The 21,983-nt window shown below is 35.2% G+C and overlaps 1 protein-coding gene across 4 annotated transcripts in view; it reads right to left on the reverse strand.

The window, feature by feature from the left end:
- Positions 1-1,196: 1,196 nt before the first annotated feature.
- Positions 1,197-21,983, reverse strand: part of LNPK (lunapark, ER junction formation factor) — a 77,916-nt gene continuing 57,129 nt past the window's right edge. For 3 of the 4 annotated variants that reach the window (XM_088794491.1, XM_074338301.2, XM_088794492.1), the window contains exons 10-13: positions 11,599-11,704; positions 10,302-10,372; positions 9,254-9,424; positions 1,197-2,236 (exon numbers count right to left, since the gene is read on the reverse strand). In XM_088794491.1, the coding sequence (XP_088650617.1) occupies positions 1,995-2,236; positions 9,254-9,424; positions 10,302-10,372; positions 11,599-11,704 (590 nt within the window). In that variant the 3' untranslated portion in view covers positions 1,197-1,994. Of the gene's footprint in view, positions 2,237-7,625; positions 7,709-9,253; positions 9,425-10,301; positions 10,373-11,598; positions 11,705-21,983 lie in introns of all 4 variants that reach the window. The other variant, XM_074338307.2, reaches the window with a different exon arrangement.

Raw genomic sequence — 21,983 nt, forward strand, 5'->3', positions numbered from 1 at the left:
CTTGATTCTGTAATTAAATTATATTTCTCTGAGGTCTTTTCAAGCAACGTACATCAGAATTTGAATGTTTTATAACAAGAAGATTCAGCACGGTGCTACTAAAACATGATGGAATTCTCAAAAAAAGATGATATTCCATAGTGCTTATATTCCAGTTTCAGGTTCCTATTTCCTTGATATATGTGTGTGTGTGTGTGTGTGTGTGTGTGTATACATATATATGCACATGACAGGTAAAAGTTGATATAAAAAACATTGGCTTGATTCTGCACAGCTGAATCATATGTTCATATTATTTTTTCATTTCCTTATCTGCAAGAGGAAGAGTTTATTGCCCTTTCATATTTCATAAGGATATCAACAATACATAATGCCACCATTCACTTAAAATATATTAATTATCAGGCAGTAAGCTAGGAACATTACAAAAATTATTTTTAGTCATCCCCATGCCCCAAAGGGTAGGTGTTACTCTTCCCATTTTACAGATGAAGAAGCACTCTTAGAGCAAGCAGGCAACTTGCCCTAGACTGCAGAGCCAGAATTTAAGCCCAGTTCTGCAATTTCGAAAACTCTGGTCACTATACCATGATGCTTCAGACTATTAACAAATTGTCTGATAGCAGATATAAGATATTAAATCATAAAGGTGAATTTAAAATAACTATTACTTCATTAAATTTTTAATAAACTTTATACAACTTAGGAATATTTGCCATATACACCATTCCTATATATTCATTCTTTTGGAATAATAACTTAATTTCAAGTATTTTTTAATAATGGAGAAGAGAGAGAAAAGGAAGGTAGAAAAGATAACCAGACTGTATTTAAGGTCCAAGAATTACCATTCTGCGTCAAATTTTTTCCCCAGTTAATCTTTAATACACATATTAAATTCAATGAACTACCAGTAACTAACTGCTTATTCTTACAAAACTTATATGTCTCTCAAAATTAAATTACAAATGGCCTAGTTTTTCTGAATCAGAAAAACCGAATCTCTGATTGGAGCCTCTAAATGTCACTACTCCTCTGAATTCAAAAGGTAACAAGTCTCAAGAAAAGCATCATAATTTGCTCTCAGCCTATCTATAGATTTATTGTATTGTGAGCTCTTCCTACTAAGATTTTTCAGGTAGCCAAGTCATCTACCAAGACTTTGTCTGAAGAAGTCTAGATATTTAACAAAAGGAAACTGCTGCCAAATCATCTTTATTTTCCTTAACAAAATACACACAAGAGCACAAAATTCACTTACAATATCATCATTATTTTACAAGTATAAATAATGCTCAGAATTCAAGTACAGTCAAGTGCAGAAATATTCCCTATATGTTAATATGTAAACATAAGCTAATTATATACATCATGTGCCTTTGGCCCAGCTGCAAAATAAGAGACATCAAAAAGAAACACTGCACTTGACTGTTCAATTGCATTCTTACTGAGACTTCACACCAATGCCTATATAGTTACAGTTAAAACTTTCATACCGCTTAATGTAAATACCTAAGTAGACATTTAGCCCCACGGCAAATATCTCAAGAGTAAAACTTCTATCCATTTTTAATGATGAAGTATTAAAATCTTAATTGAGTTTCATTCCTTAAAATAAACACTATTAGAACTTATTCCTATCCAAAGTTCTTCCTATGTCAAAATGGATATTATTTATAGGTCACATATATAGAAAACAAGAATGCTATCATGTTTGTTTACTTTTAGAATGGAAAATAAATTTCTAAAATCTATCTAAACAGTATGGGTCTTTGTACATTCAAAAGGATCTTACTTTACTGATATCACTTGATTTTAGTTTTAATATCCAGTAGATGTATAACTTTGACATACTGAAATAGCTAAGCAATCTTAATTCAAATGACATCAAGCGTACCCTTAGAGAAAAAAACAACAGAAAGCACCACCTAAAAAGCAATTACTGACATCAACAAGACTACAAATATCCAGTTGAAGGCACATGGAAACATTTACTACATTGTCATCAAAGAGTCTCCACCTAGTTCAGGATTAGTAGAATCAGCTGTGGGAACTGTTGGTTTGGCTTCATTCATTGAGGTTTCCTCATTCTCGTTCTCAGTCTCCTCTTGCTTCTCCTGTGGTTCCTCCGTACCAGATACTTTTTGAATCACTTGGTCTGTCTGCTCTGTATCTGATATTTTGTCCTCTGTCTGTTCTGTACTGTTATCAAGAACATCTTGTTCTTCTAAAGATTCTGAAAAGATAAAGAGTCAAGACTTTAGGAATACCCAAATGTTAAAATTGCTATAGATAAGCACACATGTACTTGATCTAAAAAACAGTAGAATGATCCGACATTATCCTTAAAATATTTTAAAACATGTACTTAACTCCCTACAGCATACCTACATAAATTGGTATGAATGAAGAGGAAAAAAATTGGGGAGAAACAAATGCATAGATACACTTTTATCTAAAGCTTCATATGTTCATAAAATTTAGGAACTTTCATCATAACATTTAGGAGTTTTCCTAACGATGCATTTGAATGTTGAAGGTCCAAATATATCAAATAAAGCCCCAACAGAGCTACGTGCTATAACAGCCCAGCAAGTAAAGCAAATGCATTAACTCCCAGAGTATGTTTCCTGCAGGAAATGTCTCCCTTGCGCCCAGCCAACTCTATGAACAACGTGTAAACGTGTGTCTCTGCATTGTGTGCACGCATGCACATGTGTGTAGACATGCTATTTCCCACACTAATTTACATCTCTACTAGCCAAGGATGGAGAGGTCTGGATCCACCTTTTCCAAAGGCATGACAAGTCTCCCCTGGTCCCTCTGCAAGACAAAGCCTCAGGGTTTACACCTCTGGATCAGAATATGCTACATACCTAGTGTGTCAGGGGGAGAAGGGGAAGGAAAGGCCTTTTGTCCCTGTCTTGGTAACATAAACTAAGTAAATGTCTTGGTCCCTACCTGAAAATTTACTCCCTCTAAACTCTCTTTTGAGTTTCAGTGAGTTCAAATATCTTAATAATAATTTAATAATAACAATTTTATTAAATAAAGTCCCTATAATTCTTTAAAGTTTAAAGAATGGTTGGGGGAGGGAAAGACAGGAAAACAGAGCTTTGGGCCACCCAATTTCCAAGTCAAAGATAAAACTCTGGCTTTGAGATGCTTCTTTGTTTTTACAATAAATAGCAACTAGCAATTACTATTCTTACTAGGACAGATATAGTTAAACCACTAATACGCTAAATAAATAAGCAGATTTTCCTACCCTCAAAGAAGAACCCTGTAACATAGTACAAATGTTATTGATTCCAAAAATCTGGAGGACAGGCCAGTCTACATTAGCAAAACGTTCTAGTTTAGTTCCATGTATAGTACAGACCTGAGTTTTGCTAAATAAATTGACAGTTTTGCAAAGAAACTATGTGCTACATATGCACGCATGCTAATGTGGAGGTCTTACAAATTCATGATTTTACCATATCAGTTCTAATAAACACAAATTATTTGTATCTCACACACTCTATGCCAAGACTTTAAAAACATTTTTAAAAATTAATTCTTTAAACAGATACCTTGGACTCAAGTTTACAGAATTAATTACAACCTCTTTCCCTCTTTTTATATCTAGAATGAAAGGCCAAAATTTCACAGTTAGAGACATCCAAGTTAATGAGATGTCCCTAACTTGTATGAAAATTTCACATGAGATAACAATAAGTAGAGAGTAGTGGTTCTCAAATCACATTTGTACCAAATATCACAAAAATGCTATTTTTATCTTAAAAGGAATGGCATTGCTGCACCACTGTGACTCTTATAAAAACCAAAAGTAAAAAGCAGGTTATTTGAATTTTGTTATTTTAATGTTCCAGTACACAAAGGAAAAACAGAAAGTGCAAACGAAATTCTATGGACATGTACAGATCACATCTACTACATGGGCAAGCAAGTTCTTCAGTAGAAATGTCAGGAGTCACCAACCATTTGCAATTCTACAGAATTCACAAAATTTATCCAGGGTAGAATTTTAAGTTACGATTTTCCACAAATCTCTGGCCACAGAGCAATACCTACTTGCTAAGAACTTTAAAATGTGTTATAATACAATAAGCTGTCTGAAACAAACCAATAAAGCCACACAAAATGAAAAAAACAAAAAGCTCAGAATCCAGGACTCAACTCACCAATAAAGGTGTTTAAGTAAACATAGCCCCACATAGCTTGGCATATTCTGTCTGACAGACTACCTCAACACTGAACAGGAGAGGTATCCAAGTTCATGGGCTATCATATTAAAGCTTTGTGATGTAACTATTTTCAGAAACACATCACTAGTCAAATCCAATTTAACTGTAAAATTCTGGGGTCTTAAAAAAGCAGTTAATACAAAGAGGAGAGCTTTACTACTTAAAATTTTAAATATCTGTAAAGGTGAATTCTGAGAAATACCATGTGCTGTCATAATTACAAAACAACATCATACAAAGCTTGATCATTAATATTATATGGTATTTCAGAGAATATATGGAAGACTAAAAATTAGTGAAATGATAGGGAGTGCTTGAAAACAATCAAAAAACTTATTAATGGCTACTTTTCTTCTCCCAGGTTAATTTACAGAAAAGTAATTTTAACAGCAGTAACACTACAAAAAACTGGCATGTGTCCTGAAGCCTATAATGCAGACATCAGCTGGTCTACATGACACAGATATTCGATGTTTGGATGCCAATGCTATTTTGTGAGCAGTCATCCAAACAAGATTTAAGTGATATGCAAGACTAACAGAGAATTACGTATCAGTTTAATAAACAAACCACAGAGCTTTATGTAAGATTATTGAATGTACTCCAAAAGTATTTTATTTCTATGGGACAGTATCATTTGCCTATTCTAATAAAAACAGTGTTTTTTCTGTGAAGTTGTGTTTTAAAATAACTTGGTGGTATAAAATACATTACAGAAGATATCAACATTTGGGCATAAAATATTAAAAAAGAAACCAGCTTTTCTGTTCACACCAGTTTAGACTAAAATTGAAACAAAGTCACCTGAATTACCTAATTCCATCTGTAAGAAAATTTTTAAAATCAACTTTGGCATCTGTAATGCCAGAAAACAATGTATCTCAATGTGGTAAAACAAAAATGACCCATGGAATTTGTTCCTTTCCCCAGTCCTGCCCCATGCCCTGCTCCCACCCCAATATTTGTGAGAGAGAAGGATTTTCTACCAAATTGTAACAATTGGCTTCCAGTTGTTTGGAAAAGCCTCAACTCAACTAGACAACTCAAACTCATAAAACTGAGTGTAATTGTATAGCAAATACCACTGTCTTACCTATAAACCACACACAAGCAAAAACGTGTAAGATCAACTTACCTTTAGGTTTTTAGCTCTTGAAAGAATGATTTTCTAAGAAAATTAAAGAATTGGCTAGCAAAACAATTTCATATATTTCCACAGGAAATATATAATTTCCACAGAAAAATACATAATTCTAGTTAGATTATGCCTTTGAAAACCCCTTGTATTTGGGTGAATTCATTTAGTCTTACTCTTTATTCCTTTTTACAATAACAAAAAACTTTTTTGCATTGTAAACACATCAATACCCACTACATACATAAACTATAAAATTTACCCAAAAGAAATCTGTTAAATTAAAATAGATCATTTGTCTTTGAACTCAGGTTTTAAACAAAACAGTTTTTACAAGAATTTCTGCCTAAGGAAAATAGCCTACTTATTTTAAGGAACAAAGACATGAATTTCATCCCAAAACTCAACCCAATGAAATGACTCAATGAATAAAATTCAATTAAATAATAACCTCCTAAGAAAAAAATAGCTCATATTCAATACACACAATCCTGTTTATTTACCATTGGTGAGCAAATCTATCAGATGAGTAAGAATGTCATTATTAAGCAATGATGTAAAGCTATCAGGTGAAGGTGTTGTAGAAAAGGGAATCAGAAGGCCAAAACATCTCTATGTCTAAAGAAAACATGCAAAAAGCCTACAGTTAAGTTTACATCTTGAGTAAAGTGTACATAATTAAAAATAAAGGTATAAATTTTTGTATCTGATAAACACACAGAATTCAACAAAATTTACATTATCAAATAGTTCAATATCCTAGAGCATCACAACAAACAATACTAGAAACAGAATTTTCTCTACTTCAACATAACCTAATGGTAAGAGTATATTGCTTAAAAGAAAAGAAGAACAAAAATCAGATTTCCAAGATAAATTTTACTTTATATAAATTTTACTTGCTGTTTTAGATAGTATTAATTAGATGCCATGAGTTTTATTATTAGCAAGTTATTTACAGTTGAATAAAAGCTATTTTTTACTAATACAATTGCATAAGATGTAGATAAGTACAATTGAGCAATGAAAACAAACATTAACATTTTTCAAACATGCTAGCCTAAAATAACTACTAGCAATACTAACAGAAATCTCATGCTCTTTTACTATGTCTAACAAAAGAAAATGCAATTTATCAGGTATTATGGAATGCATATTTTTTTTTTTAGAAAGCAAAACTAATAAACCACTTTAATGCAGCCTAGCAGAGATTCAAGTATTACTGTACTTCTCATTTAACCATAAAAGAAACTGAGGAACCTAAAAGCAGTTCACTACTTTGGCATACCATATCTAGTATGCTCTTAGATAAAAACGTAATCCATAGTCCTAATTTCTTGTGTTCCTCTAATACTCGGTAACCAAAGCATTTGATACACCATTCTAGAAAAAATTCTAGGAATTCAAAGGAGCATTTAATGGGAGAAATTTCTTCTAGGTCTTCTTCTTTGATGAAACCTTTCCAAGATTTCATATGTTGTTCTAAAGAGTCATCCAAAAATTTCAAAAGCCTTGTGCCTCATCCTAAATGCAAAATCTTCCAGTAGTAGAATCAAGACAAAACTTAATTTCAAAGTACCATATCATAGACTGGGAAAAAAAGGTTTCTTCCATTAATGCTAGATTATTTGTATAAATCGTTTTAGAATATTTGTTGAAAGAAAAATTCAAACGAAAGAAAGTTACCTTTTCATTCCATTTCTAAATTCAATAATCTAATCATTGCTATCAAGGAGCTATTTCAATTCTTTAAAAAAATATAAAAATTATAGCAGGGAAGTCTTTTTTCAGACTTCAAGTTTCTTACAAGAATACAGAAATCAGAAATCTAAGCTCTCAATTACAATGGCCGTCAGCACAGAGAGTAGATGATCGAGATGATATGGTCTTACGTAGTTCAATTTAATCATAAAGGTATGCCACTTGCGTTCAAAACAAATGCAGCTTCATTTGTTCAGCAGAAATATTTCCAGTCGTACTACAGGAATCCAACTTGGAATTGATAGCTCTATATCAGTGTTGAGATAGGAGTCTTGGAGGAGAAAAGTTTCAGTCTTCTAGAAAGCCAATGAAGTAAAAGGTGCTCACAGCCATTGTGATGAATCCAAAGAGAAGTATGAAAAAGTTACTAGATACTATCTTAACCAAGAGGAATTGTTGCTTCAGTTTCTAGCACTACGAAGTTAGCAGACGAAGTTAGAAGGTCTGCCTCAAGGTTTGTCCTCACCTATTAACATTACCTTATTAGGGTTGAATTTGAGCCAGTAAGACTTCATTCCGGAGATTTCAGACAGAATGTGAGACATCTGGGGCATTGTTCCTCCTAGATTAGATGAGAAGGAAAGGTATAGCTGGGTGTGGTTTGCTATCTATCTATCTTGACCTTAGCAGAAGATATAAAGAATTGGACTCATTATCAAAAGTTTTATTTTGTTGGCTGTTTTTTCTTATTTTTTCTGTCCCAACTATTGGCCTTCAAATATTCACTTTAGTTTTCATAAGCAAGGTTACTCATGGAAAGGACTTCAATTTTTCCTCTAGGCATCTTCAGTATGAAATTCTTTCATTTTCATTTCCAAGAGGCTGCAATGGCAAGGCAGATGATTTGCATGTGACAACATGCAGCTCAGAGCACGACTTACGCAAAAGAAAAAATTTGACATGTGTTTGGAGTCGATGTTGCAGACTTGAAGAAGAGGAATGCATTGATTCAGTGTTGGACATACATATGCATGGCCTCTTGCCATGGCTATCTGTATTCAAATTCATTTTGGTATTTGTTAGTAAGCCAAAAGCCAAACCCAAGTCAACACACGTATTTTAGGTTCACTCTTCAAAGTTAAAAAGAGAGAGAGATACTCCATTTTCATACTAAACTTCCGATATCTGAAAATTCACTGCCTCATATTATTCTCAGTTAAAGCAATTTTTCCCTACTCAATGTTTTTATAAAGAAATAAGATATATATAAATGATAATCCCTAGAAATTAAAAGGATGAATACTGACTGCTAAATAAACTATGTGAACTAAACTTCTATTATGGATTTTTTTTTCTATACCAGGCATAGCACCACATATCATGGACTATGTCGTACTTTGCACAATCTTCACAATTGAGAGCTCTTAACAAATAGCTCCTCACCTAATTTTAATAGCAAGATTAGTCAGCTCTTCTAACTCATCTCTTCCATTTTTTCAACAAACTTCAAGAATTCCTAAAACACAATTACAAGATGAGGGCTAAGACCCAATGAATTCTGATAAATTCTGTTTCTCTAAAATAAGGTTGTGTCCTCAAAGGCATGCATCAGCAATGCTAGTCTCGTGGAGCAAGACAAAATGTTTGTTTCAAAGGAACACTAGTCCTATCCACATAGTCATCCAAAGAACGCAAGGATGATTTTCCAATTCCAAAATTTCCTGCTTTCGGATAACTTCTACCAATTCAAGTAATAAGCGCAAACCTATTTTATCAATGTTAATTAAAAATCTTATAAGAATTTTACCCTTGTAAGTAGTTGTTTCATAATTCTCATAATCTGCTTCATTTACATAAATATAAAAATTGATTCCATAAAAACATTACCAGTCAAATCTCCCAACAGTTATGAGGTCATTCCATAAACAATGTTTACCTAGCTGCTGTTAGATGCTGCTTAACACGATACACTTGACATAACCTGCATTTTAAAACTGAAACACATCATACCAATTAAATAGGAGGCTATAGTATCAGAGCAATAGCTGATATACACATGCTGCAAAATCTGATAAATTAATCCATTCTTATCCAAAAGCATTATGCTTTTATTGTGAAATAGCAAACATTATTAAGAGAGAAAACTTTTTAATTAACATATTCATACCTTCACTGATCTGGTTCTCTGATACAATCACACTTCCTGAGGGCAAGGGACCAACTGAACTTGAGCCTTCCACAGTCTGCCTCTTCTCAAAACTAAACTCTGGAAGTCTTGGAGCCTGAGGTCTGGTTTTTCTTGCAGGATTCAAGAAAAAACAGTAGGCACATCGAAAAGCTGCAGAGAATTTTTAAAAAATAAAACCAAAAATCAAAGAAAACTCAAGGATTAATCAGGTAACTCTCAAGATTACTTTTGCAAATAATCAAAGAACCCTTCAAAAGTTATTTATCCCTTATGAAATTACACATGTTTTCAGTAATATTATGGCAGTGTTCTAACTAAAGCTAATTTTAAAGCATACTTTTGTTTTGTTTTTTAAGGATACAGCTCACAATGGCCCATGAGGGGATCGAACCGGCAACCTTGGTGTTATCAGCACCACGCTCCAATCAACTGAGCTAGTCGGCCATCCCAAAGCACACTTTCTAATAATTATTAGAATATTAATTTTAAAGAAGAAAAATTAAGTCACATAGCACATTAACTAATATCAAAACAATATTAATAACGATCTAAATGTATTAAACTACATTTCTAGTCACCAGAAACATTCCGTATTTTTAAATCCAGAACCTTGCTCATTTGCCAAGAAAATATAGTATGTCATACTTGAAAAGCATAATTAATCTAGCACAGTATTTTTCAATAGTGGCTATACATGAGAATCATCTGAGGAGCTTTAAAAAATGCTGATGCCTGGACCCCCACCCCAGATCAATTAAAGCAGACTCATTGTGAGTGGGCCCTGGACATCATAATTTTTAAAAGCTCTTCAGGTGATTCTGATGCACAGTGAAGTCTAAGAACAGCTGGCCTAGAGGTTGTACATTGTATGAGGAAAATCTGAGTTGTCTATCTTGTTTTGGTCTGTGTTTTAAAATAAGAACAATATGCCTGAACAATATATACAAAGACAATACCTAAAATAAAATGACATTACACGGGAATTGGCACAGAAATATTTGAGAGTTAACTGCCCAATAATTCTTACCAATGTATTCAAATTCTTCTTTCAAAGCCATGCCATTATGAGAAAAACACTGCTGACATATCAAGGCATACCTACACCAAAAGGCAAAACAGATTAGTTACAAATGCAAACAAAGCCCAGGAGAAGCTATGTTAGCTATCACAGCTAATTTATATTTTAACATAGCTAAATATGTCATAACAGATTAGATGCTACTTAGTAAACAAAAAAACAATATTCTTTAAACATAACAACAGCCAAAATTTCAATCATTTTAAAATATAACTTATACAACAAATTAAAAGTAAACTAAGAAACAGTCAAATGAATCCTTACTAAATTAGCAGAAACATATTTGGTACAGAACACTTAAATTTAGTTTTTCCTAAAGTATATTCCTGGGAATGAAATACCCCAAATCTGTGGTCAGATAAGATCAGAAAAAAAATGGAACCTCTCAGAGACTCACAATGAGAAATCTTATAGTAAAGAAATAAATTTAATTTTGTTTACTTCGGTCCAAAGGTTAAAATCTGTGCATCATAATTCCTGTATCTCTCCCAGTTACACTTACACATCCTCCTCGTTTTCTATTTATATATTCTGTTCTCTGTGTATATACTTTTTTTTTTTTTCTGTGTATGTACTTAACAAATGCTTGGCCGTATCAAACAACATTCTGTATTGAATAACATGAAATTTACTATATTAACTTTAAATTCTAGCCTCTTTATTAAAATGATAATATCAACCAATACCTTTGTCAAATATTTAACTCTGGTAACCTAAGAATTTTTTATAAGTCTACGCTATGATATTGCTCTGCTCACATCATACCTATCTCCCCAGATTTATTGTAAGGATCAAGTAAGATAATTAGAAAAGCATTTGGAGAACTATATGTGCCAAATGTAAATTGTCTTCACTGCTATTAAAATTATTACCATCATCAAGGTCCAGTACATCTATAAAACTCCATTTCTTACAACCTGCCAGTTTTCACTATTTATGTGCTCCTTAGGTTTAAGAGTTTCAGTGAAGTGAATCCATTTCTCTAAGAGTGGGGTTATAATAGTTACAATATTGTTTTTTGGGTTTTTTTTCTAGATTATATCTAAATACTTGATCCCAACTCCTACTGAAAAACAACTGAATATGTACTCTCTTCAGGGCTATAAAATACTCCATTATGTTCTAAAATAAGGAAACAGGAGCCACAAAACTAGAGAACATCTAGCATATGTGCACACAACACACACACCATGACCAACAAACTTTTCCTTTACTTTCATCTATCTACCACTCTAGTAAACATTACCTGTTTTGTGGACCATCACCAACTAAATATTCAACAATTCTGTCTAGAGCACCTCGTTCTCGGGGGAGAATGGGTCTTGCTAAAGGTGGACCAGGAGGATGAAGACCTAGTAAATAAATACAAATGACAACAATAATAAACATAAAATAATAAATAACAAAACAAAAATATATTCTTATAAATCTCTGTAGAGCATTCAAACTTTCACTAAAAATGCTAAACTACAAAAAAAATGTGTTTAAGTATGTGCTATTTCACTTAATAGATTATACCAATGTAATCTATTAAGAAATGAAACTATGTTGGGTTCTGCACAAACCAATTTTAAGAATGCCCAGAATATTAAAAGCTTATGTAATAATAAACTAGGGATTTATTCTCTGAACCACAGAGTCCAGGGGTCATATTTACCTTCCCATCTAAAACTACTAAAACACTGTGCAAAAGACATTGGGTATCAGACAATGTAGGATAAAGATCTCTGACAGACAAAAATCAAATAACATAAGCCCTACAATTGCCCCAGTTTGTTGCCTGGAGAGACTTTCCAGGCAGCAGCTAAGGGAGGATACACCCAGGTGAAGTGACTCAGTCTCCCTGAGATGACAAAATAAAGCTGGAATGGGGAAGCCAAAGCAGCTTGAGTTCACAGGAAAGAGTAGGAGAGAATGCACAGATCAGGAGCACCAAAGATCTGCAGAGGATCCCCAAGACTCTCCAGAAGAGTACTGGCTGGTGTATTCATGTGAGACTACCTGAAGACAGAGAAAAGAACTGCCCCCAAATATTAAAGGTAACAGTGCTCACAAGAGGCCAAAATGTTGCATATTTTCACCAACCACAGGGGAAAACTTCGTAACTCACAGGTCACTGGTACATAATCATAGGAGTTTTGTACAAGAATATAAAAATATCTAGCATCCAATAAGGCATGACTCACTTCTGGCATCAGATCAAAAATTATTAGACATCCAAATAAGCAGGAAAACATGACCCATAATGAGAAAAATCAATCATAAGTGACCCAGAAATGACAGAGATAATAGAATCAGTAGACGAATATATTAAAACACTTATGACTATATTCCACATGTTTGAGAATCTAGAGGAAAGATTCAATGTTAAGTAAAGACATAGAAAAAATTTTAAAAACTCAAACTGAACAGATGAAAATTACCATGTCTAGGATGAAAAATCTGCAGACAGGATGAATGGCTAGCCGTTTGGACATTACAGGAAAAGTATTAGTACACAAAGATATAACAATAGAAATCATATAAAATGAAACACAGAGAAGTGACTAAAATTATTTTTAAATGAAAAAAACATCAGTGCGCTGTGGAACAACCTCAATTAGTCTAACATACATATAGTTGGAGTCCAGAAGATGAGGAGGGAGAAGAAGAAAATAATATTTGAAGAAATAATGCACAACATTTTTTCCAAATTTGATGAAAGTTATAAACCCACAGATCTAAAAATATCAATAAACTTAAGCACAAGAAACATAATTTGCAACAAGACACAGCATATTGAAATTGCTTAAAACTAGTAATAAAATCTTAAAAGCAGTCGGAAAAAGATACATTACACACAGAGAAACAGAGATAAGAATGATGACAGAGCTCTCATCAGAAAATAAGTAAGCCAGAAGAAAATGAAACAATGTTTGAAGTTCTGAAAGAAAAACTATCAAATTAGAATTCCATATTTGTCGCGTCCAGAGCAACACAGGCAGTGAGAGAACGAGAAGGGACGGTGAAGGGTTAAGAAAGAAACAGAAATCAAGAAAGTTATGAAACAGGGGGCCAAGGGTCTCCCAGCCTCAAAGGACTGAGAGCCCCGAATCGGGCCGCCTTCTGGCTTTTATTGATAAACACACAAGGAAGTAGTATTTTCTCCATGGTCTGTGAGTCTCATACATCATACCAGAAAACTGATTCAAATCAATCACCCCTGCCTGCAAACAGCCGGAATAGAAAGTCCCATGATGTCTTAACAATTATGATATGTGCCTCCCCAGGGACAAATCTTTTATGCTAAAACTTATTGTTAAGAATGGAAGGAGAACTGATGTTATCACATCATTGACTCACTTCCCAAGCAGGTTGTGGGAAGGAATATAGCCACATAGGCAGAAGCTCTCATTAGCTAGGGGAAGGTGGGGAGCTGTGCCCACCTCTATTGACCCCGTGAGTTCTCCTGGTGGTCCCCACGTGGTTCCGCCTGGCTTGCATTGTTCTTCCCGTGAGGAATCTTACCCGTCATTGGCTGACCAACCATCTTTTGTGGGCCAAACAGAGAGAGATGAAGTGTAAGCACAAAGGTGAAGCAAAGTCCCTGAAAGGAACAGTCACAAACTCTTCTTTCTTTAGGGATAGGCACGACGGTATACATGGTTAGGGTGCTGTGTGACAACACATATTAATGAAAACATCTCTTAAAAACAAAGGCAAAAATGAAAACTTTTTCAAACCTACAAAACTGAAGGACCTTATCACTAGTAGAATTGCACTACACTAAATGTTAAAAGAAGTCCTTCAAGCAGAAGGAAAATGACACCAGATGGGAAGCTGGATCTACACAAAGGAAAGGGGAGTACCAGAAAGGAGTTACTATGTGGGTAAATATACAAAATTTTTATTATTTAAATCTTTTTAAAGTTAAAAGGAAGAATAATTCGTTCTAAATTTTATAACATACATAGAAGCAAAATGTATGACAACAATAGCAGAAAGGTCAGGAAGAGAGAAAAGGAAGAATACTGTTGTTAGATTCTTAAACTAGGTGATGTCATAAAAATGGCGGCGTGAGGTGAGCCTCTTGAAATCTCCCCTGGAATTTACAACAAATTGAACAACTATAAATCCACAAAGGACTCCCTGCACAGCAGACCGGCAAGACGAAGAGTCTCAGGATGGAATTCACCTAAAGGTGGGCAAATTGCGTGCGCAGGGGAGGAGGGAAGGGAGAAGTACAAAGATGGGGTCCCGCAGGCGCAGGACGCAGACCTAGCTCAGTGCTCCGAGCTCTCTGCATCCCGGAACTACCGCAGCTGCGGGAGAGGGAAGAACTCAGACTGTTAGGGCTCTGTTTATGGGCCACAGGGCTGAGGGGATAGCATATAACACAGCTGAACCCAACGCTCACGGCAGAGACTGCGGAGCAAAGACTGAGGGAAGAAGGCTGAAAACGGTGGTTTAAGCCCTCACTGCCGAGCAGAGAACAGAAGCCTTAGGCACTGAGACTAGCTGTCCCCTCCTTACCCTCCCAGAGCTCGCCCGCCCCACCTGCCCAGTGCTAGAAGCGGAACAGTAGCAGTGTCAGATCAAAAGAACAGAATATTTGCAATTCTGAGATCTGTGGTCCACAGAAACGGACTCGCAGCCCAACTAGTTCCGGCAAAGGGGAGGGAGCTATGGAAGCAGGACTGGCTGTGGTGGTGTTCCCCGCCATTGCTCTGGGTCACCTCTCACAACCCACCCCGCCCCTGTCCCCACCTATCTGGGCGGATCCCTGCAGGAGTAAACAGAACTGCTGAAACAAATGGGCTCTGAATCTGGTGCAGGAAGAACTTGGAACTTCAGAAGCTCTCCACATCCCTACACGGAGGCAGTGCCCTATGACCCAGGCGAACTGTTCACAGAGGAGAAGCCCATCTTCCAAGGAATCCCCCTATTGTGTGAGAAGCCAGAATAATGCAGAGAAAATATAACACTACAGTGTGAGAAAGAACAAAAGGCTGCAGTCGGAGAGAAAATAAAACATTCTACCAACAAGTACTGGAAAACAAAAGAAAGACCTCTTACTATCAACCTGTTGCAGAAGCCACTCCTGTAGATGTCTAGGAAGAGAAATAATAAATCAGTAATTGCCATGAATAACCAAGGCAACAAGACAGCTCAGAAAGAAAGTGAAAAGTCTCCAGAAAAAGAACTTAAAGATATGGAAATATGTAATTTAAATGACAGAGAATTCAAGATTGCAGTTCTGAAAAAACTCAATGAGATGCAAGAAAACACAGAAAGGCAGTTTAATGAACTCAAACACAATCAAAGAATAACATGAGCATTTTATGAAAGAGATTGAAATTTTAAAAAAGAACCAAATAGAACTTCTGGAGATTAAGAACTCAATAGAAGAAATCAAGAATGAAATAACCAGCTTAGGTAGTAGAGTTGACCAGATGGAGGAAAGAATCAGTGACATCGAAGATAGAAACATGGAAATTACACAGATGGAAGAAGAAAGAGACTTGAGACTTAAAAGAAATGAAAGAACTCTACAAGAACTTTCTGACTCCATCAGAAAGAGCAATATAAGAATAATGGGCATACCAGAAGGAGAAGAAACAGAGAATATATTCAAACAAATTGTCGATGAGAACTTCCCAAATTTGTGGACAGAACTGGATCCTCGAATCCAAGAAGCAAATAGAACACCTAATTACCTCAATCCCAACAGGCCTTCTCCAAGGCACATTGTATTGAAGCTGTCTAAAATCAACGACAAAGAAAGAATCCTCAAGGCAGCCAGGGAAAAGAAGACGGTAACCTACAAAGGAAAACCCATTAGATTATCATCAGATTTTTTCAGCAGAAACTCTACAAGCCAGGAGGGAGTGGAATCAAATATTCAAACTATTGAAAGAGAGAAATTATGAGCCAAGAATAATATACCAGCAAAGATATCCTTTAGATATGAAGGAGAAATAAAGACCTTTCCAGACATACAGAAGCTGAGGGAATTTTCTAATACATGACCTGCACTACAAGAAATACTGAAGGAGGCTATTCGACCAGCATAAATAGGGATAATTTGTGACAACCAAAACATAAAAGGAGGGAGAGTAAAGGCCTGAACTGGAATATGGGAATGGAGAATGTACGCATGCTGAAGAAAATGGAATACTCTATATGAAACTTTCTTTTACATAAACTTAATGGTAACCACTCAAAAAAAAAAAAATCCAGAACTGAAATATGTACTGTAATAAAAGAAGAAACAGAGGGAAAAATCATAGAATACCACCACATAGAAATAACAGACAACAACAAAAAGGCAAAGAAACAATGGAGACACCGTCTTACCAGAAAACCAAAGACAGAATGACAGGAAATCCTCACGTATCAATAATCACCCTAAATGTAAATGGACTGAATTCACCAATAAAAAGGCACAGAGTAGCAGATTGGATTAAAAAAACAAAACACAACCATACGCTGCCTCCAAGAGACACATCACAGCTATAAGGACAAACATAGACTCAAAGTGAAAGGGTGGAAATTGAATAAAAAAAGTAACAAGAGACAAAGATGGACATTTCATAATAAAAAAGGGGACTATACAACAAGAAGACATAACAGTCATCAATATTTATGCCCTCAATCAGGGAGCACCGAAATATACAAGCAACTACTAACAGAACTAAAGGGAGAAATTGACCAAAACACAATTATACTAGGGGACCTAAATACATCATTGACAGCTATGGATAGATCATCCAAACAGAAAATAAAGAAATAGCAGCCCTAAATGATACATTAGATGAAATGGACATAACTGACATTTATAGAGCACTTCACCCTATAACATCAGACTGTACATTTTTTTCCTAGTGTACATGGAACACACTCAAGGATAGACCATATATTGGGACACAAAACTAGCCTCAGCAAATTTAAGATTGAAATCATACCAAGCATATTCTCTGATCACAAGGCTTTGAAATTGGATATCAACTGCAAAGAGAAAGCAGGAAAAACTACAATATGTGGAGATTAAACAACATACTTTTAAAGAACAACCAGGTCAAAGAAGAAACAAACGGAGAGGTCAAAAGATACATAGAAACAAATGAGAATGAAAATACATCCTTCCAAAATTTTGGGGATGCAACGAAAGCGGTTTTAAGAGGGAAATTTATATCATTACAGGCCTATCTCAAGACACAAGAAAAATCGCAGATAAATAACCACACATTACACCTTAAAGAACTAGAGAAAGAAGAACAAATGAAACCCAAAGTCAGCAGAAGAAAAGAAATAATAAAAATCAGAGCAGAACTAAATGAAATAGAGAACAAAAAGACAATAGAAAAAATTAATATGACAAAGAGCTGGTTCTTTGAAAAGATTAACAAAATTGACAAACCCTTGGCTAGACTCACTAAGATAAAAAGAGAGAAGACACTAATTAACAAAATCAGAAATGAAAAAGGGGAAGTTATGAGGGGAAGAGAGGCCTATATGCCACAGAAATATGAAGGATTATCCAAGAATACTATGAAGGACTATATGACACCAAATTCAATAACCTAGAAGAAATGGACAAGTTCTTAGAAACATAAAGCCTTCCTAGGCTGAATCACAAAGAACTGGAAAATCAAAATAGACTGATCACCAGTAAGGAAATTGAATCAGTCATCTGAAACCTTCCCAAAACCAAAATTCCGGGACCAAATGGCTTCACTAGTGAATTCTGCCAAACCTTCAAAGAGGATCTAATGCCAATCCTCCTCAAACTCTTCCAAAAAATTGAAGAAGAGACAGTACTCCCTAACTCATTTTATGAGGCCAACATTACCCTAATACCAAAACCTGGTAAGGACAGCACAAAAAAAGAAAACTACAGACCAATATCTCTGAAGAATACAAAATCCTAAACAAAATTCTAGCAAATCAAATGCAACAATGCATTAAAAAATTATTCATCATGACCAAGTGAGGTTCAACCCAGGGGTACAAGAATGGTTCAACATTCACAAATCCATCAATGTGATACATCACATAAACAAAATACAGGACAAAAATCATGATTATCTCAATTGATGCAGAAAAAGTGTTTGACAAGATACAACGTCCATTTATGATTAAAACACTTAATAAAATAGGTATAGAAGGAAAACATCTTAACATAATAAAGGACATATATGACAAACCCTCAGTTAATATCATAATTAATGGTGAAAAATTGAAGCCCTTTGCTCTACGTTCAGGAATACGACAGGGCTGTCCGCTATCACGTCTGCTTTTCAACATAGTGTTGGAAGTCCTCGCCAGAGCAATTAGGCAAGAGAAATTCCTTTTGCAATTGCAACAAAAAGAATAAAATACCTAGGAATAAACTTTACCAAGTATGTGAAAGACCTATATGCTGAAAACTATAAGACATTGAATTTAAAAGAAATTGAAGAAGACACAAAGAAATGGGAAGACATTCCATGCTCATGGATTAGAAGAATCAACATAGTTAAAATGGCCATATTACCCAAAGCAACACACAGATTTAATGCAATACCCATCAAAATCCCAATGGCATTTTTTAAAGAAATAGAACAAAAAAATCATCAGATTTGTATGGAATCACAAAAGACACCGAATAGCCAAAGTAATCCTAAAAAAAAAGAACAATGCTGGAGGTATCACACTCCCTGACTTCAGCTTGTACTACAGGGCAACAATAATCAAAACAGCATGGTATTGGCAGAGAAACAGACACATAGACCAATGGAATAGAATTGAGAACCCAGAGATAAATCCATATAAATATGGACAGATAATTTTTGATAAAGAAGCTAAAAACATACAATGGAGAAAAGACAGCCTCTTCAAGAAATGGGGCTGGGAGAATTGGAAAGCCACGTGCAAAAAAATGAAACTGTACTGCTATCTGTCACCATGTACCAAAATTAATTCAAAATGGAATCAAAGACCTAAGCATAAGACCTAAAACAATAAACTGCAAAGAAGAAAACACCGGTATTAAACTTATGGACCTTGGGTTCAAAGAACATTTTATGAATTTGACTCCAAAGGCAAGGGAAGTAAAAGCTAAAGTAAATGAATGGGACTATATCAAACTTAAAAGCTTCTGCACAGCAAAAAAAACCATCGACAAAATAAGGAAGCAACCAACTGAATGGGAGAAGATTTTTGCAAACAGTGCCTCCGATAAGGGGCTAATATCCAAAATATACAAGGAACTCATGAAACTCAACAACAGGAAACAAACAACCTAATTGAAAAATGGGCAGAGGACCTGAAGAGACTTTTCTCCAAAGACGACATACAAATGGCAAATAGACATGAAAAAAATGTTCAACATCACTAATCATCACAGAAATGCAAATAAAAACCACTATGAGATATCACCTCACCCCAGTTAGAATGGCTATCATCAACAAGACAAATAGTAACAAGTGTTGGAGAGGCTGTGGAGAAAAAGAAATCCTCAGACACTGTTGGTGGGAATGCAGACTCACGCAGCCACTATGGAAGGCAGTGTGGAGGTTCCTCAAAAAATTACGAATAGAATTACCATATGACTCAGCAATGCCTCTCCTGGGTATCTACCCAAAAAAATATGAAAACATTTATCCATAAAGTTTTCAGGAACATTGAATGCTCCAATGTTCATTGCAGCTTTATTTACAGTGGCCAAGACATGGAAACAACCAAAGTGTCCTCTGATAGATGAATGGATAAAGAAGTTGTGGTATATATACACAATGGAATACTATTCGGCGGTAAGAAAAGATGAAATAGGACCATTTGTGACAATGTGGATGGCTCCTGAGATTATAATGCTAAGCAAAATAAGTCAGACAGAAAAAGCAGAGAACCATACAATTTCACTGATATGTGGTATATAAAACTGAAAACAACAAAAGAACAAGACAAACAAATGAAGGAACAAAAACTCATAGACACAGACAATAGTTTAGTGGTTACCAAAGGGTAAGGGGGAGGGGGTGGTAGATGAGGGGGTGGTAGATGAGGGTGAGGGGGATCAAATACATGGTGGTGGAAGGAGAACTGACTCTGGGTGGTGAACACACATGGGATTTATAGATGATGTAATACAGAATTGTACACCTGAAATCTATGTAACTTTACTAACAATTTTCACCCCAATAAAACTTTAATTAAAGAAAAAAAAATATTCTTAAGCTATATGTGAACTGGTATCACTTGCAGATAAACTGCGATAAATTAAAGATCTATACTATAAATCCCAAAGTACTCACTAAAATCACATGAAAAAGTAATACAGCCAGTAAGGCAACAAAAAAGATAAAAATGGAATCATAAAAGATACTCAGTCCAAAAGGCAGAACATGAGAAGAAAGGCAACAGAACAGATGGGACAAATAGAAAAAAATATATATAGTACAATAGAAGATTCTAACTCAAACCTAAACATATCAACCATTACATTAAATGTACGTAGCCTGAATGATCATCCTCATTACGAGGCAAAGATTGTCAGAATGAATAAAAAAGCAATATCCAACATACGCTGCTTACAAAAAAAATAAATTTAAATATAAAGACCAAATAGATTTAAAGTAAATGATAGAAAAAACATATATAAATATGCTAACACTAATCAAAAGAAATCTGTAATAGCTTATTAACATCAAGTAGATTTTAGAGCAAAGAATATCCTCAGAGATAAAAAGTAATTTCATAATGACAAAGGAGTCAATTCATCAAGAGGGCATAACAATCCTAAACTGTATGAAGCAAAAACTAGTAGAACCACAAAAAGAAACAGACAAAGAACACAGTTATAGTTGGAGATTTCAACAGCCTTCTCTCAATAGTTGACAGAATAAACAGACAGCGAATCAGGAATGATACAGTGTTGATACAGAACAACACTACAACCAACTGGACCTAACTGACAGTTGTAACCACTCTACCCAACAGGAACAGCATACAGTCATGAATTACTTAACGATGGGGATACATGCTGGAAAACGTATCGTTAGGCAATTTCATCATTGTGCGAACATCACAGAATGTACTTACACAAACCTAGATGGCACAGCCTACTACACACCTAGGCTGTGTGGTACAGCCTATTATTCCTAGGCTACAAACCGGTACAGCATGTTACTATGCTGAATACTGTAGGTAATTATAACACAATGGTAAGTATTTGTGTACCTAAACATACCTAAATAGGAAGCTACAGTAAAAATATCGTATAAAAGATAAACAATAGTCCGCCTGTATAGACCACTTACCATGAATGGAGCGTGCAGGACTGGAAGTTGCTCTGGGTGAGTGAGTGAGTGAGTGAGTGAGGAGTAAAGATGAAGGCACAGGACATGACTGTCCACTACTGTAGACTATGTAACCGCTGTCCCACAGGCCCACTCCCTGCTTCCTTCCACTGGGGTCAGAAATAGACCACCAAAGCTGTCAATGCTACTCCATGAACAGAAATGTGGACTGGACTGATTGGAAATATCGAGGACAAATTGGCTGGGTAAGGCATAGATCACCACAATTGTAGTGACTCTCAGGAGGGAGTGAAAGACAGCCTGAGGCTCAGTAGGAAGAAGAAATCAAGATGAGATAAAAGAACATGAAGGA

The sequence above is a fragment of the Rhinolophus sinicus genome, chromosome 17, assembly GCF_057876585.1.
Source record: "Rhinolophus sinicus isolate RSI-liver-muscle chromosome 17, RSI-T2T, whole genome shotgun sequence".
NCBI lineage: Eukaryota > Metazoa > Chordata > Mammalia > Chiroptera > Rhinolophidae > Rhinolophus > Rhinolophus sinicus.